Source organism: Protopterus annectens, chromosome 14.part0, assembly GCF_019279795.1.
Source record: "Protopterus annectens isolate FY-2018-M chromosome 14.part0, PAN1.0, whole genome shotgun sequence".
Classification (NCBI taxonomy): Eukaryota; Metazoa; Chordata; order Ceratodontiformes; family Protopteridae; genus Protopterus; species Protopterus annectens.
In genome coordinates this window covers 996,368,065-996,386,032 of record NC_056748.1, presented here as the reverse complement: position 1 = coordinate 996,386,032, position 17,968 = coordinate 996,368,065, and the positions used below count along the sequence as shown (strand labels likewise).

Genomic DNA, 17,968 nt, shown 5'->3' with positions numbered 1-17,968 from the left:
CTCTCTCTCTCCCCAGGACTGCCTCCAGGAAGGCATCTGCATAACTGAGCAATTCAAAAAAGCTCGGCCATGTAGGTCAGCACAGCTATTTCCACCACATTGTGGTAGTGAACATGGCAAAGAGGCTGTATTTAACTGGCAAACATGAACCTGATGGAGGGGGTTCACTAGGCAAAGGGCTGAGTTTTAAAGTGCCATAATGGCACTGAGAGCAAAATGAGGATCGGGGTGGGAGGATCCATTAAACACCAAAGAATGCTTTAAGTGCTATGATGGCACCAGTGTTATTATGGGGATTAGGGGCAGGGGGATACTCTTGGCACCATGAATTCAACTTTAATGGCATCAATGTTACTATGAGGGAATTGGGGGGTGGGGGAAACCACCAGACACTGAGGAATATTCAAATGCTGAGATGGCACCAATGTTAATAAGGGATCAGAGGGCAGAAGAGGATATGCTAGACACCAGGTGTTTAACTTTAAAATTCTGTAATGGCACAAATGTTTTTATGGGCATCAGGAGGTGGAGGGATACACTACACAACAGGGAGTACTCCATAAAATGGCCAAGGCACAGAACAGTATAATGGGGAAACCACCAGACACACTCTAAAGTACTGTAATGGCACCAATGGTGGTATGGAGATTGGGAGTGGGGGGAACCACTTGAGACCTGGGCTAAAGTGAAGTCCCATAACAGCACCAACTTCATAAGGGTAATGATGGGTGGGGAGAACCTGTAGACCATCAGGGACCCATGGATGACACTTTAAAGTGCTGTAATGACACTCAAATTGTAACAGGGATTAAGGTGGGTGGATAAACTAGACCACCAGGGCCTAATTAATACATGCTGTAATGGCACTAAAGTATTATGGGGGAACCGTGAGAGTGTACAGGGAGGCACAGGGACTGTGTTGTATGTGTGGTCATGTTTATGTAAGTGTGTGAGCGATAATGGGGATTCCACTGCCTGCATGAACTGCACGTTACTACCAAAAAGTACAGATCAGCAAATTGTGGTATTAATTACAATTCAGGAAACATGTGCCTTAGCTAATAATGAGGTCTTACCTTGTTACAACTCACGTGCTTCAGAATTGCAAATGGGCGCATTGCGCTGCAACAGCCTTTTTAGCACGAGCCATATGGCTTGAGCTAGGAACTATAAATGAATTCCTGGGACATTTAGGTATAAAAGCTAGAAAGAGGAGCCAAGTAAAAGGTTAGTGATGTGAACATGCATGAGGGATAAGTGAAAGTTAGTGTTAGGAGTGAGAAAAGTTAAACGAGTATGGAGAGACTCCATGAGATCAGCCTTCTACCATAGTTAACTAATACGAATAAATACAATTAAATTACAATACATAAATGTGCCTAAATCATGTACTGTTTTTACCTGGATTAAGAACAATATTTTCTCGTTCTAACAGGCAACCGAAAAATAACTATTAGTGAATAATTAGTACAAGCTGTAAAGTGTACAAAGGAATTGGTGACAATATGTAAGTGCTACTTTAATTAAATTATAAAGTTAATAGAAGAGATTTTACATCAGTGTGCATTTCCTGAAGTATGAAATATTAAAACTCTTAACAGCTGGCATTACCGATTGACTGCAGTCCTCCAATGATTTACCAAAATATCAAAAATAAAAAAAGTTATCAGGACAGGGCAAAAATATTAGGTAAAATCAGGGAAGTTCTGCAAAGCCAGAGACAGCTGTGAGCAAATATAACATGTATATGAGCGTTCATTTTTGCAATAGTAGTGAAATAAGAATAGCTTAATTGTACGTTTCTTTAAACGGATGCTATATGGAATAAACTGTTGTAGATATGAAAACACCAAGACTCAGGAAAAACGTCAAGTATACGCTGTAAGAAACAGTGTACGAATAAATAACATTTTAATCTTCATTTTACTAAAGCAAGATGAAGACTAAAATGTGTCTCGTATACTGTTTTCAACAGCGTACACCTAACGTTTTCCCCGAATCTTTCTTTATACCCACAATAATTTACTCCATCTAGGACCCCTATAATAGTGTCAGTAGATATGTTATTTATTTAACAAGAAACGTGTAAAATGACATTCAACAAGGGCAACTTGTCTGTATACTTCAATAACTCTTTAAGTTTATTATTAATAATTTCTGAGCTATTCTATAAGACACTGACAAGTCTCTTACAAGGGTTATAATGCGGGGAGCAAATGCGTAGCCGTTATTCTTTTCTGCTTTTTAAAATGGTAGCAACACTACAGAGCTGTAAGGCGGATGCCTGTAGGTTGATTCATGTTTTTAACACAATATTTTTATAAACCAGTTCTGCCGTATTTCACTAACTGTTTACAAACATAACCTGCAAACAGAATACAACCAACGGCAGAACCTTAAAACAGTACAAGGAAACTGGTCCATAATTGTTTACGGATTTCCGGAAGTCAATTTATGTGACGCAATTTCCGGTCCGTGCTGGTCCGTAGTGTAAAAATTTTAATTGGCTATGTCAAATACTAGCATACTTGTGCTATGCGGCTACACCGAGTCTTGTTTAATACATTCCGACAGTCCTACGACTTTGGTGGAAGGGACCTCAAAAGCTGGTTTCCAGGCCACATGGCGAAAGGTGAGTTAAGTTTTACTATATCACGTGCTCCACAAACTGATCACGTGGTAGTGTGTGTAAATCAAGCTCTTATGGTCTGCTTTTTTTCTACTGTCCCAGTATTTTTGTATGTGTTAATGTATTTGTCATTCATTTGTATTGCTTGTCTGTTACCTTGCAGGCAGGGCTGGCTTTTCTGGACTGGGTTATTACTGATATTACTATTGTGTCAGTTGTATACATCTCAACCTCTTAGAGCAAGAAACCTGGGCAAAGCCATAAGTAATGGGGGGAATAAAGGCCCAAAGTACGGTTAATTTTTAAATAGTATTTGCCAGAAAACCAGAATTTTATGAAGGGCAGACCTAAAATATGAATGCCCCTCTATGCAAGACACCTAGTCCTGTTTCTTAGTTTAGGATTGAGGTTTTCAGATGTCCTCAGGAATGTGGAGAGTTTGACCAACACTTGACATTACAGTGGATGTGGCCAAGTCTGCAACTCAGTAACACCCCAGTTGTGGAATATCATATCAGTAGCAGACTAAACAGCTTTACACTCCACAGCATTTTTTGAAACATCACATTAAAATGCTGATGTAAATATTTTGTGAACAATAAAAGCTATTAAAATTGTATAAACAACGTTATAAACAACGTTAACAGCAAATGGTCTTCTTTACAATAATAATAGTCTGTGTAGTGCATTCACAGTCTTCTCATTAACGTGACATTATAATGCATGTAATACCAGAATTGTCAAGTACTGGAAATTGTTCAGCCTGCACATATACTGTCCAAATACTTTTGTTGGCCAGACATATTTTTAAATTACAGCAACAGAATCCTGAGTGCGAGCTCATGATAGCAACTGTGATCCCTCTCCACAAAGGTGGTGCCTCAACGGATCCTGGAAACTATCGCCCCATAAGCCTGACTAGCTTTGTCTGCAAAGCTATGGAAAGGATCATCATGGACCTCATAAATAAAGATATTGGGGACCTACAGACACTGGATCCTACCCAGTTTGGCTTTGTTAAGGGCAGATCCTGCCTCTTAAACCTGGTTGATTTGTTTGAAACAGTCACCAAGACCATTGACGAGGGGAAGGTGGTCCACTCAGCCTACCTGGACCTCGCAAAAGCCTTCGATACAATACCCCACTTGGGCATTATAGATGAGCTCACCAGCTTAAATATAAACTCCTATGTCACTAGATGGGTTGCAAACTGGCTCAAGGACAGAACCCACATGGTTAGAATTGCTGGAGCCATGTCAGACTCCAAACCAGTTACAAGTGGCGTCCCACAAGGCTCAGTCTTGGGACCTCTCTTGTTCAGTATATATTTCTCGGAGGTACAGGCCAACACTGAAGGACTGTGGCTGACCAAGTTCGCAGATGACTGCAAACTGGGCGCCATAATTGACTCTCCAGCCGACACAAGCATCCTCCAAAAGGGCCTCATAGAAACAGACAACTGGTGCCAGAGCCATGGCCTCAAGCTAAACGCCAAAAAGTGTATAGTCATCCCCTTTGGCAAAAACAAAGTGCCCACAAATTACCACATAGGTGGTAATCCATTAAGAACAGAAGAAGTAATTCGGGACCTGGGGACCCAAGTTGATAGCATTCTCACATTTGACAACCACGTGGCGAAAGTGGTTAGAAAAACATTTTATATAGCCCACCTAATCATGAAGGGATTCACATCTAGATCAGGGGAGGTCATTGTGACTCTTTACTCATCCCTCATCAGGCCCATAATTGAGTACAATGCCCCTTTTGGGATGTACCTTACCAGACACCTGCAGCAACTGGAAAGACCCCAAAAGTACCTCCCCAAGAGGATCAAAGGGCTCAAACAGATGCCATATGCTGCCCGGTTAAAGAAACTCCAGCTCTACTCAGTGGCATACCGCCTGTTCAGAGGCGATCTGTGCCCGACGTATAAAGCCATGTCCAACCCGGAATTAATGGACATGCTGCACCTCAGAAAATCCAAATCCTATCGAGCTACATGCTCGAGAGACTTGAACCTCAGCACTGAAATAAATAGGACATGCTGGAGGGACAGATTCATAACCCAGAGGCTCCCTTCACTCTGGAATAAAATCCCAGTCCAGGTTAGGCAGAGTCCCTCATTGACTGTCTTCAAGAGGAATCTTGATAAGTGGATGGGAGATTGTAGGTTTACCCCGGGTATCACTTCTGTGTCACTGTTAGAGGCACAGTATACTAACCTCAAAAAAGGGCATAGCAAAATTAATTTAAAATGGGTGGCGGAAGCCAAACACATTCTGGCTAGGCTTATAAATGCCCTAGGGCAGATAGCCTAGTATGAACCTATGATATGAAAAAAGGGCACTTTTTTGTCAGTCAGTTGTACAGAAGTACTTGTCCACAGAGACTTGTGCACGGGACTGAAATCCCGGAGAAATAGAGCAGTGCAAAGTGGTAGGGGTTTAACGGAAAAGTACCGAAAAAAAATGCTTAATTGTATAATTGGCTATATACATAACACTGGATATCCCCCAAGATGACAGTTTTCTTCAGCATCATTAAATATTTCACCTGATGCTATGCAGTTGTTTGTAACTCAAAAATAAGTATCTATGAAAGTATTATTTTGTCATAACTGTTATCTAGAAGCTATCATTTTCTCCAGTGTAGTGTACTTTTATTCACAATGTATTTTTCTGTTTCCCTCTATGCCTCTCAACAAAATGTAGGTCTGTCAGTTATGAAAACATGAATGAAAATATGAATAATAAGTGAGAAGCGGTGATGACAGTACAGGACATCCTAGATTAACAATCTTAATGTCATTTTGTAACTTATCTTGCCTTTTCTAGCACTGTCTTTTATTATGTGATAAAATGTCTGGACACCATAAGGAGCTATGAGCGTTGACTTTAAGTATACAAAAAGGATCTACTGCAGGAAAGAGTTGAATTAATCGACGGTCTAGATGCTCAGTGGTGCATTTTAGAAGGTGTTTTCCAAGAATTTGGGATTTGTGATTGCCTTAGCAGTAATCATAATAAAGGAAAGCAATTTTGTATTTTTTTCTTTCTTTAAGGAAGGCATAAGTTGTGTCCAATACTTAATCCATAGAGCTGACAAAATGGTAGCTCCCAATAAACTAAGACAGCCACTTTTAAAAAAATCCACTTCACCTTTATATATCATCTCTTTCCTTGCCCAAGCAGTTTCCATCCCATTACCATTTGGTCAAACTTTATATTGTGCCAAACTGTAGTCCCTTTTTCCAAAAATGTTGTTTTGTTAATGTTTGATTTTTTTTCATTATAGTGTTCTTCTGTTGCTGCCATGGTTAATCTATTGATGTTAAAATATTGTTAAAAGAAACTTTCTTGTTGCACATTTTAATCTGTAAAAAGCAATATGTGACTAGGCAGTTGCATGCATTTACCAGAAGCAGCTGTATCAGGTTTGTCCAGGCGACTGCCAGCTTCCTAACTACTTATACTATATTTTCCATCTGTGTAACACTGGATATCCCCCAAAATTACACTTTTTTTCAACATCATCAAATATTTCATCTGATGCTACACAGTAATTGAAAAGCTGTTGCTGTAATATGCAATTGCCACTGTGTTGGATTTAATTCTTTTACACTGTTTACAGCTAGCTTGCCACTGATTGGCAGTATATCTTCTCTCACTAATTTTCCTTGATGGTTATCTCTGTATGGCACAGATCATGTCCCCCAAAGGTTAGAGGTGAACGGCATATTTCTGAGGTTCTGAATGATTGAATAAAATGTAAGTAGGCAGCATAATCTGTGTTCACCCCAGTTCTGTACATTGCAGCTTGAGAAATGTTTTTGTTTCACAGGGTACATTATCAGCATATAGTCACTTTTTCAGTGTAGCGTAGTGTGTTTTCTAAAAAATGGGGATTTTTTTTTTTTTGTGAGTCTTGCCAGCTCTCCTATTTGATATATGTTTGTCTGCTGAAATCCACTGTGTCTGGGAATTCAAACAATTGAGCAATTGAAAACAAATGGAATAATTCAACAGAGTGGAAACATCCTAAATAAGTTTATTTTACAGTGAGGCAAGCCCCCCTCTCACCCCTTTCTCCTAACTTAAATATATCAGCTCTGAGACTGCAGAATACCAGGGAAAAGGGAGAAACTCCTTTCTCCAAGATATTCATCAATCCCCAAGACGTACCACAGTTACACTCACAAAAGTTGACATGCATTTTATCTGTGCATTGTAATTCAAATAAAATGCAATACTTCAGCCACCTACAATGGGCCCATTCTATTGATATGTTATTTATTTGAAAGTGAATATGATGGAGAATCCTTCATAACTCATACGACCACCATCACTGTATAGTATGCCCTACAAAATGCTTTCACTCAACTATGTCTTTGGTTCTAGAAAAAAACATTACCTTTTCCAAAACTTCCAAGATGCTGTTTGGCATATATTAAAAACTAAGCAAAAACACACCCTAGTCATCAGAGCTGTATATAACTCAACAATCAAGCTACGTAAATGTTTGGCACATGACCTAAATCTTACTTTAAGCTTCAAACTGATTTACAGTTAAACACATGTTCCGTCTCTTTCTCCTAAAGCCAGAAGTGTCTTTGCAAAAAAAAAAAAATGAGTTTATGTCCTGCTTAGAATACACCATCTCCATCATAGCCCTCCATTCCATCCAAACCACAATCAGAAAATATATACAGGTATGTTAGTCTCTCACTCAGGCTTGAAAATCACTGTACAACCCTGACCAAAGTTAGCTTCCCATCACAGCCAGATCCGTATTACTGCTCTTAACTTTTACAAAGGAGCAGAGATATCTATATGTATCTGTATATCTATACACACATATATATCTCTGTACACATATGAGGGGGTGCTGAAAAGTTCTAAGCCTGAACAAGGAGGGAATAATGTGGAGCCATGAAATTTACAAGTTATTCAACATAACCCCCCAAGTTCAACACACCTTGCATGTTGTATCTGAGGTTTTAGTAACCCTGCCAAAAAAGTCTGAAGTCTGGTCACTGAAATACTGTTCCACTGTTGCAGTTACCTTCGAACCACTCCAGAATTGCCACCATTTCAAACTCTTTTCATGGTTTGGAAACAGGAAATAGTGAGATGGAGCAAGATTTGGTTAGTAGGATAGATGGTCAAACCCCAAGTTCATGAAAACATCCATCGTTTTGCCAGCCTTGGGAACAGGTGCATTGTCTTGCAAAACAGAGAGCTTTCCTCTCCTTTTTTCTTTCAGTGCCTCCTTTAATTGGCACAACAAGTTACAGTAGTATTCTGCATTAACTGTTTGACCCCTTGGAAGATAGTTGGTCATTACAACACCTTCTTGATCTCAAAACACTGTAGCCATGACTTCTCCTGCTGACTTTTGGGTCTTGAACTTCTTTGGACTTGGTGAACCTGAGTGATGCCATTGCATGGACTGTTGTTTTGTATCAGGATCATAGTGATATAACCATGTTTCATTAAAAGTAACTAGTCATTCCAAAACGTTGGCACAAGCTTGACGAAAATGCTGCAGAATCAACTTAGAAGTGTGAACTCAATGCCTTTTCTCATCAGCATCCAAACATTTGGCCACACACTTGGCTGGCAGCTTCTGCATGCCCAGCTGCACATGGATTATGAACCCAACACATTCCCTAAATATCTGTAGTGTCTCTGCAATTGTTTTAGTTGATATTCGCCAATCTGCCAAAACCAGGTCTTGGACCTGGTCAAGGATTTCAGGTGGTGACACCATTGGAGGCCCCCCAGACCTTGCTGCATCTTCAGTCTCAAAATCTCCACGCTGAAAGTTTGTACACCACTTCACAGTTGAGTAAGAAGAGTGCTTGTCACTCAGTGTTTGAATCATACATTCATGGATTTCCTTTGGAGTTTTCTTCTGCAGAAATAGGAACTTCATGACGGCTCAGAGTTCCACACTTGAAAATTCCACACTTTTCAATGACTTAGTTCAATCTGTGATCTGAAACAATGTTAAAACATAGTGTTACGATTCTGCTTTACAGTGTGATATAACCCTCTTTTCAGCTACAAAGGCAAATTAATGTTCAGAATTTAGAAAGTTGGTTGGGCTTAGAACTTTTCAGTACCCCCTAGTATATATAGGTGACATTAATTTGATTTAAAGTCAAAATATTGAAAAACTGTTGCTGGCACTATATCTAAAAAAATCAAAATATTGAAAACTTAGAATTTGCCCCTTTTCAGTGTTGTATGATCCTGTATGTAGCTGGTACATATAATTTGCAAGGGATGTGGGTGTACAGTGCAGCTTGGCCCTTCATAAAATATTTTTTTCTTTTTCAGTATTTTGTGTTTAGATATTTTGTCATACACCTGTGTGTGTGTGTGTATGTATGTGTGTGTGTATATATATATATATATATATATATATATATATATATATATATATATATATATATATATATATATATATATATATATACACACACACACAAAACAAATTTTTATTCATAATTTTTATACTAGTTGTTTCTTTTTCCATCTCTCTCTCTCATATATATATAGTACACAAAAAACAGATTATCTCCTTACTCTCAATAGCTGCATGCTAATGAGGGCCATCACATATGGGAGTGATGAAATCAAAGGTGATAACGTAATTCAGAACTCTGTAAAATTAGTGAGATGAGCTTGGGCTATCATGTTTTCTAAATGTCAGGATTCTCTGTTGTACAGGACCTTTACTCTTGTTATGTTGCTTGGAGTCATGAGCAGTGTCAACAGTAGCACAGCAGCATAGGTTAGCAGCTGCCTTCGGAGACCCGAGTCTGTGATGTTGTTCTTCATGACTGCCTCCTTCGCAGATTGTTCCACCAGTAACTAACATGCCATCATGACCAGGACATTCTGTGCTGGAAAGAGACACCAAATAGGAGTTAGAGGCTTGCTGCCGTCATATGGAATTGAGAGTTGCTTGGAATGCCTGTACTAGAGGATGTGAATGTTTATATAGCATTAATCATCCTTGCTATGTGAACTTTACAGTGTCCAAAAGGGACCATGTTAGGTGTTTCGTAGGTGTTGCCTTTTGAATGTTATACCATCTCCCTCACACGATACTGCAGCATGGGGTAGAGCATATTTATTTTCCATGGACAACAAAAGAGAGAGAGAGAGTACCCCCACTGTGCAGACATTCTGTAGCTTAGACCATTTCCTGCGATGTTCTGGGGGCCATTGATTGCACTCGTATTGCTGGCATGGCCTCACCTGCTTCACATGGTATCCTGTATGTTAGGGGAAGGGCTCTCACTCTTTCAACTGCCATGTGGCATTAAGTGCACAGGGTGTTATATACAATGTGTCTTTGCACCATGCATGCAGTTGCCATAATTCCTACATCTGACACATATGTGACCTGTACCACCATTTTGTATGGGATGACTTCTTTCCACATGGTCATCAGGTTGGTGGTTGTATGCAATACAGCCACAGATTACTGGATATGCTGTCCCTATAGATGTAGGTAGCATGCTTTTCATAATGGTGGCCACTGTTGTGTTGCAGCAGGTAATACAAGATATGCCATGGGACTGTAGCTAATGACCCCCATCTGCATCCCTCCAAGCCATGGTGGAGATTGCATATAAATCCACCCTGTTGTCAAATGTGTACTTGGATTCATTTTGGATTTATGAAGGTTTGGTTGCATTGCTTGTGCACATCTGTGGAGTGCTGTAGTATGCACTAGAGATGTGCAGTAAGATATATCTTGTCTGCACCATGTTACACAGTGTGGTCCTATAAAAGTAGTTACAATTTGGGGACATGATAGTACTGCCATACTGACCTGTGGCAGCAGCAGAAGAGAAGCTGGGTGAGGAGCTAGACGAGCTAATTGCTGTGATACCACATGTGAGGCATAAGTGGGTGCAATAGATAGTGGCACTGATAAAGTGGTGGCTGCAGTATGTAGTGTCACAGGCAAAGAGGTCGCATATAACTGTGGGCCATGACATGGACAACACAGAGTAAAAATAATTTGTATATTAATTCACCCAGGCTATGCATTACAGTGTACTGAAAGGTCATGCTATGCATTGGACATTACTGTACCCTTAAAAGTCAAGAGGCTGTGCAGAGCACAGGCATCATCATTTGTACAAAAGTGGGGTAGGGCACAGTGACGTGACCACAATCTTGCTATAAGTGGAAGGTTATAGGAGGTGGAAGTGGGATCCACAGACATTGTTACAACTTTGAGGGAAGTCTGAGGTTACATCCAGTGGAGCTTCCATTTTGTGAATGCTGACCAGATGTGCTGTGCGGTCCTGCATCATCAGGACTTGAGGTGTCCTGTCTGATGTATGGAGTAGCACATTGGGAGCATATATGGAAATCCCACTGTGGTCACTCTTGTATGAGACAGCAATGGAAGGTTGGCATCTATGACCTCACAAACAGCTACAGGTAGGCATTGTACTCTGTTGGTAAACAAAGGAATGAGATGGAAGTGTGGGACCTAGAGTAGCTGACCCAGTGGAGTGCTCCCATAGTAGAGTTGTAAGATTGTCATCCACAACCATGGGAGTGTCTGCATCTGGGGTTGGAGGCATTTGAACATAGGTTGCAGTACTGGAGTCTCTGGAAAAATGTGTGCCATCTGCATGAGACTGACATGTGGTCATGCACTGCACCTCTGGCTCTTAGCACAGCCATGGTAGCCATTTCCAAGTATTCTTATGGATGTATCAGTGGTTACAAACATGGCCCCCCTGACTTTATTGCTGATCACTTTGTCTGTTTTGTTGCACAAGAATCACCACCATAAATGGCATAAGTGAACTTTAGCTGCTCCAGGTCAGTATATGCTATGTGACTTTGTTGGCAATATGTTGCATTAGTTGTACTTTCTTACACAGGCCATGCGGCACACACAGCATCCCTGACATAGTGTATGTAATGACTGTCTTCTTTGCTGGATCACTGAGTTGCACTTCTGCTGATTGATGCTGTGGTGACATCCAGATCAGAGAATGCCTCCACCAGCCTGCTCTTCCCCATGGGCACTTGCACCTTGGTGGCAGGGTGGCTCATTCATGCCGTCATTGTTTGTTAATTCCTGTGTAGCTTGAATGGAGCCAATATACAAGCTATACAGCACCAAACACAGGGGATGCCAGGTGTTCTTCCTGTCCCGCTACTGTTATTTCATCTGTGGGGACTGTGCGCATCCCATACAGTGTTTAATGTTGCTGACCATGTCACTGCTTCATTGGAATGACCTTGTACTATGTTTCCTGTAATGGGGGAGCCCCCCCTGTGGCAGGGTTGTAACCTTTTCTCTCCCTCTACTCCTGTTCCCTGTCAGTGAGAGTCCCATCCCATCAGGAGGGCTGACCATGTCACTGCTTTATTGTAATGACCTTGTACTATGTTTCTTGTAATGGGGGAGCCCCCCTGTGGTAGGGCTGTAACCTTTTCCCTCCCTCAACTCCTGTTTCCTGTCAGCGAGAGACCCACCCCATCAGGAGTGTAACCCATATGGTCTTTGTTCTTTGTTCCCTCTCAGAGAACTCCTCCAGCTCGACAGCATGCTGTGTTACCCCACTCACTTTTCTGCCAGAGTCTGTTCCTGTCACTTCCTTGCATTCAGGTGCACACTGTAGCCCTGAGGTCCATTATCAGTTGAGATATCTGCTGTCTGTATGTCATTACACTCTGGTATGCACTGCATTCCGTTTGGTAAGTTTTATGTCACAGAATGGTTTCCAGTGGTATGGCAATGGCTCTTTTTACCGTTTTTTTTTTTTTTATAGCATGATCATCTTTGATTTGCAGTTGTAAAGCAGCTCATTATCAGCCACAGTCAGTGCTGCTGTGCTTGTCTGTCCATGCCCAGGATGAGAGGACATATGCACATATGCATGGGCATTGAGAAGTTTGTAATACTATTATTTTGCACTGGTGGCACGTTCGTCAGGCAGCTTTGCTGCTCAACAGTGTGCATTACTTGGTGTCCACTGTGTGAAGCAGGCTGCCATTGTCCTCCTTTTGTCTGATCTGTAGAGTAGACATGAGCTCTTCAAACATTGTCTGGTACAGCCAGGAAACTAAAATCTAACTGCACAAGGATTAAAGGGGGTGCCTCTTGTACTTTTGATGCCTGGCATCAGATGGCTAAGACATTGATGTCTGGCATCAGATGGCCAAGATATTGAATAATGACAGTAGCATCACCCACTGTGGTGAGCAGTGCAGCTACCAGCAGACCTGCTGCTTCAGTAGGAGGTAGAATTTGGGGAGATGGTGCCCATCTTTAGTTGTTCTTCATCTTTCAGCTTTTCCCGGTTAGGGATTGCCACAGCGGAACTCCGGTCCGCTAATGATTGGCAGTAGATTTTTTACGGTGTCGAGGTGCCAGCTCGACGCCCAACCTTCAACGAAGGTACGCCCGTTCTACGCATGAGTTCTGTTTATCTATATTTGCATTTGCCATTGTGCACAGGTTATGGCTGTAAAGGGTCCAAGGACCAGCACACACCTGGTTATCAAAAGAATAAATACAAAAATAAATGATTCATTATTTGAACACAGATCATTTCAACAAATGATATTGAAATAGTGCACAATTGTCTCATGCAGTTGACAAACATAATGTCTAAGTTAGTCAGAAATGATAAATCCAGTAGAATAAGTGCACCCAGCTGTAGTTGCAAATTAAGTTCAATTCTGGTTATGGAACACTTTCTGAAAAGTAGCTTTGTTTGAAAAATAGCTTTATCAGCAGAGACAGAGTTTATATAACATCATGATTTCTCGGTAAAAAAGGTGTCTACAGGTAATTTTATGTAGATTGTTGTATTCTCTGATCTTAGCAGATTTTTTACAATTTAGACAACACCTTTTTGTGAAATGCTGTGTAAACTGATTAATGATACTGTGCTGGATTTTGCAAAAAAGAAAATGCAACATCCTGAGGAAGCAACTCTCTTGATCTTGTCAGGCAGGTGCCTTTATTTTGCTGCATTGACAAGTTATCCACACAATTAACCTAAAAAACTGCTAGGTTGCTATGTGTAAAGTAGAATAGATGATTTTCTGTTAATTTTTATCACATCAAGATAAGGAACACAAAGATACCATTTTGTTTAAGGAAAGTGGTAACTCATGGTAGTGCCTCAAAAATACAGCAGAATTGGCTACAATGTATATATTGTCATTCGTATGAGGGATGCATCCACACAGAAAGTAAACTTGGCATAATGCTAACAGGTATGAAATAGTGCAAAATATCCTGTGCTCTAGCAAAAGTCCTGAGCTTCTGCTAACTTAGATAGGTAGGACATGACAGGAGGAGACTAACAACTGTGTGGAAGAAATTCATTAGCATTATAGCATTGGAGAGAAGTCAGTACAACTGCTGTGGAAAGAGGTCTGAAAAGGTGGCAACCCTAAAACGAGCAGAAGTATTTTTTTAAAGTAACATTCACTCTCCCATTTAAGGTTTGTATGATTAAATGCATGGCAACTCACTCCTTAAATCATGTACATTTTTTACTTTCGAATTCCTAGCTCCATACTTGATCATTCATTTGGAGAATTAACATGGTTAGTATTGTTTTTCAGTAAGTGAGTGAGTGACATGGACTGTGACTATGAAGAATGAATGTGTGCGTGTGTGTGTTTTAGGACTCTGATATGGCTTTAAGATGGTTGTGATTGGTTTGATTATGTGCTTGGATGTGTGCTGCTGCCATTACCAGTGAATGTTATGAGTGAATTTTATGAATGAATGTGAACGTATTGAGGCAGGTCTGTGGGCTGAAGACTAGATTACAAAGCAAAAAGTAAAAGTATAGCGGCATATTGACAGCAAAAAAATCCAAGTTCATTTAGATATGTAAAGAAATATGAAAAGGTATGCCTGTGTTCTCATGCATTTTCTCTAAGTGCTCAGGTTTCCTCCCTCTTTCCAAAGACATGTAGTAGGTGGATTGGACACACTGAATTGGCTGTAGATGTAAGTCTGCTTGCTTGTGTGTGTGTGTGTGTGTGTGTGTGTGTGTGTGTGTGTGTGTGTGTGTGTGTGTGTGTGTGTGTTATGGAAGAACAACTGTGATAGGGCTAGCCATCTGGCAATGTAAACGCTGGCTGTAGAAGAGTGTCACTGTTAATGTGACTCACCGACCAACATGCAAAACTGGGGTTATGGATTGGATGCGTATGCATGTATCCTATTTAATTTAGGCTAGTACAGCTTTAGAATTACTAGATTTTTGTCTGTGGGGTGCCTCCTCCCTGCTTCCACTTGCATGAAAGCCAACTCTGAACTCCCCCAAATTACTAAATATTCTGACTTCAGGGTCTTGGCACAGCAGAGAATGGGCTTGCTTTTTTTTAAATAGAAAAATGACACTATCATTTCGCTTCAAGGTATTATCATACTTGTAATTTCCATTGTGGCATGCACACTGTCCAAAGTTAGTAACAGTTGCTGAATAACAACTGGGAGGATTGATCAAGTTCAGCAAACCTTGTTTTGTTGGAAACATCAGGAAGGAACAAGCTGGTACAAACTGGAAAAGGTATAGCCAAGGCCAGTAGGATGCTAAGTTTTATCCTTAGTGGAACAGATCCTACAAATGGAGAGTTACATTACCTCTTTAACTATCCATGGGCAGGATCCATCGAGAATATTGTCTTGAAAGGCTATATTAAATCAATAAAGTTACACCTTTCCAGTATTGCATTTTGTTTCATTTAGTATTGCATTCATTTTATAAGGGTGTTTGGATAATAGCCATTGAAATACACTTGAACTTCAGTCGATACAGCAAGTTACCTTGTCAATGCATTCTGGAAGGTGATAGAATCTATCAGGAAGACATAGGGTGGATAGTGGATTAACAGAAGGTGTATAGAAAAGGCAACAGAAAGACAGTTCCTACACAGATAGCACAGGCTGTATGTGCAGTCCGTCTTTGTTTTCCATCATAGTTGTATGATATAATATAAAGAAGGAAAGAGCAGATGTAACTTAGAACTAATAAAGTTTTGTCTTTTTTCCACCTTAGAATTTATAAGCTTTTGCCTTTTTGCATGGACGGCTTCATATGAACATATTAAAGGCTGCTTAATTTAGTTACTTATTTCACTGTTTTCATCTGTTAAATCCCACTGAGCAAAAAGCACTTTTACTGGGAGGAGAACAGTCTGGGGAGAATGTTCTGCAATGTAAAATTTGAGACGGTATTGAATAGCCAGTTGGCATAAGTACCGAGCCTTTGGGAGGTAGGAGGAAGTCCAGATGGCCAGAAGAACTAGAAGGGAAAGCATTCACATGTGATCTGGATAGTAACTGGCAACTGTGATTGAACTTAGGCACTGAGAGACACCAGCATGAACCATTGTGACAGTGGTTATTGTTCCTGTGTGTAAAATGGATCTTCATTTTCTAGATATTCAGAATTATGTAGAAGCTCAACAATGTTTGTATTCATTCAGTATAAACAAGTATGGACTTGTAAGCTGATGCAAAGCTTTAGAACTAGCAGTAAATGCTGGCATGTGCTTAAGCACTGGGGATATACTGACTGTTGCAAAAATACATCATATGATGATTGTGGCACTTACCATGGAACCTTGCTCAAAGCTGCATTGTCTAAAGTGGTGGACAGTTTTACAGAACATTATTCTTTCTGTAAACCTATAAACTAGTTAATAAATGGAGACTAAAAAAAACCTACACCATTGATTACTATGTCAGCATTTCAACTATTTGGAAGTTATTTTTGCTGCAGTGAAGTCACATAATTTATTGTCAGTGGTTAAGATTTATTTCCTGATAATTATACATTGCATCAGCTGTTAGTGTTTGGAAAGCTTTGACATTATGTTTAAACTGATTCATTTTTCCAGTCACCTGCTTAAAACAGATAAGGGTTGTGATGTAGTTTGAATGTATCCTGACACTGATTAGACACAAGGCAGAAGAACTAATAGTAAATGGGGTGCCAGTTCATCACAGAATACACATGCTAGCTTACTCACTCTTGCATGACACACCAGTTTACCTGTGCTATGTGTTGGGATGTAGGATGCAGTATCAACCTTGGGTTAACCGCTGGCTTGAGTATACATTACTGGATGTGCATAGCAAACTTGCATACATATGTTTTAAAAAATACTAATTTATCACCAACACACAATGGTATGTTACCCTGGGGGAGGGGGGCAGTTCAAGAAATAAGGAGAGAGTAAGATATTGGATACAAGCCCTTAAGAAGAAGAACACCACCAGCTGTACATAATGTTATATTTTTAAAGTAGCAGCAAGTATTTTAAGAACTAAGCCAACATGGGAATGGAGAAACGAGATTTGACCATTAGGGATAACTGCAAGTAGGGGCACAGAAATAAGCAAGAAGGGGTTGGATTTTGTTGTAAAAATACTAGCAAAGGCACTAATGTATTGGGAGCAAAAACTATGAAGGGAAGGTAATAAAAGTGGGATGAGGCCAGTATTGTATTTGAACTGTAGATTAGAGACTGAATTCCATACCAGAAACTGATAGCAGAGTATTGTCACAGAAAAAGGATGGGAAGTGTTAAGTGAAAGACCACTCCTGGTTGAGTTTTTAGTTCAGTCTAGAATAAAAGCTATTGCTAAAAGTGGATAATTAGTAGGGCATTTAAGTAATGCATGAGTCAGTTGGAGGAGGTTAGAAAAACTGGGAAGAGAGAATGGAAAGGCAGTAAACACAGTAAGAGTGTAAACATATATGTATAGTTTCCGATATTGAAACCCAAGTTCAGAAGGTATAGGGTATTTGCATGGAAGTGTTTGTATAGGTATTTTTATACCCCAAGCATACTTCAGTGAATTTTGTTTCAGGTAGATGAGGAGAGAGAGAGGTAACTATGAATCATGATTTTTGGGAATGCAATGAGTTGGCAGATTTAAAAAAAATCCGTATAGAGTACTTTATTAGAAATTTTAGAGAAGCAAATGATTATAACTAAGGAAGTTATTCTTTTGAGCTGGAATATAGGATCTGAATTGCCTGGGCATAGTAAGATCTTGCTAAGTTTAATAATATTGGCTGCCAAAAAAAACAGTTACTGGAAAATAGTAATCAAAATCTAAATTAACCCTAACTGAAGAATTGAATACTCTAAAGGAGATATAAATTAAAAGTTGGATATCTGGAAAAGGGAAGGACAATATTTTATAAACGTGAATGGAGTTTGTGTGAAAAAATATGCAGAATAATGCTTAGGAGCAGGAAAAGTGAAATATAGGGGAATGTGGGATTTCAGCAACTTGTGTACTATTAGA

At 39.9% G+C, this 17,968-nt stretch overlaps 1 protein-coding gene across 2 annotated transcripts in view; it reads left to right on the top strand.

Annotated features, from left to right (window-relative positions):
* Nucleotides 1-2,448: 2,448 nt before the first annotated feature.
* MTG1 (mitochondrial ribosome associated GTPase 1) overlaps nt 2,449-17,968 on the top strand; it is a 399,555-nt gene continuing 384,035 nt past the window's right edge. For both annotated transcript variants that reach the window (XM_044056794.1, XM_044056795.1), the window contains exon 1: nt 2,449-2,632. In XM_044056794.1, coding sequence (XP_043912729.1) covers nt 2,536-2,632 — 97 coding nt within the window. In that variant the 5' untranslated portion in view covers nt 2,449-2,535. The remainder of the gene's footprint in view (nt 2,633-17,968) is intronic.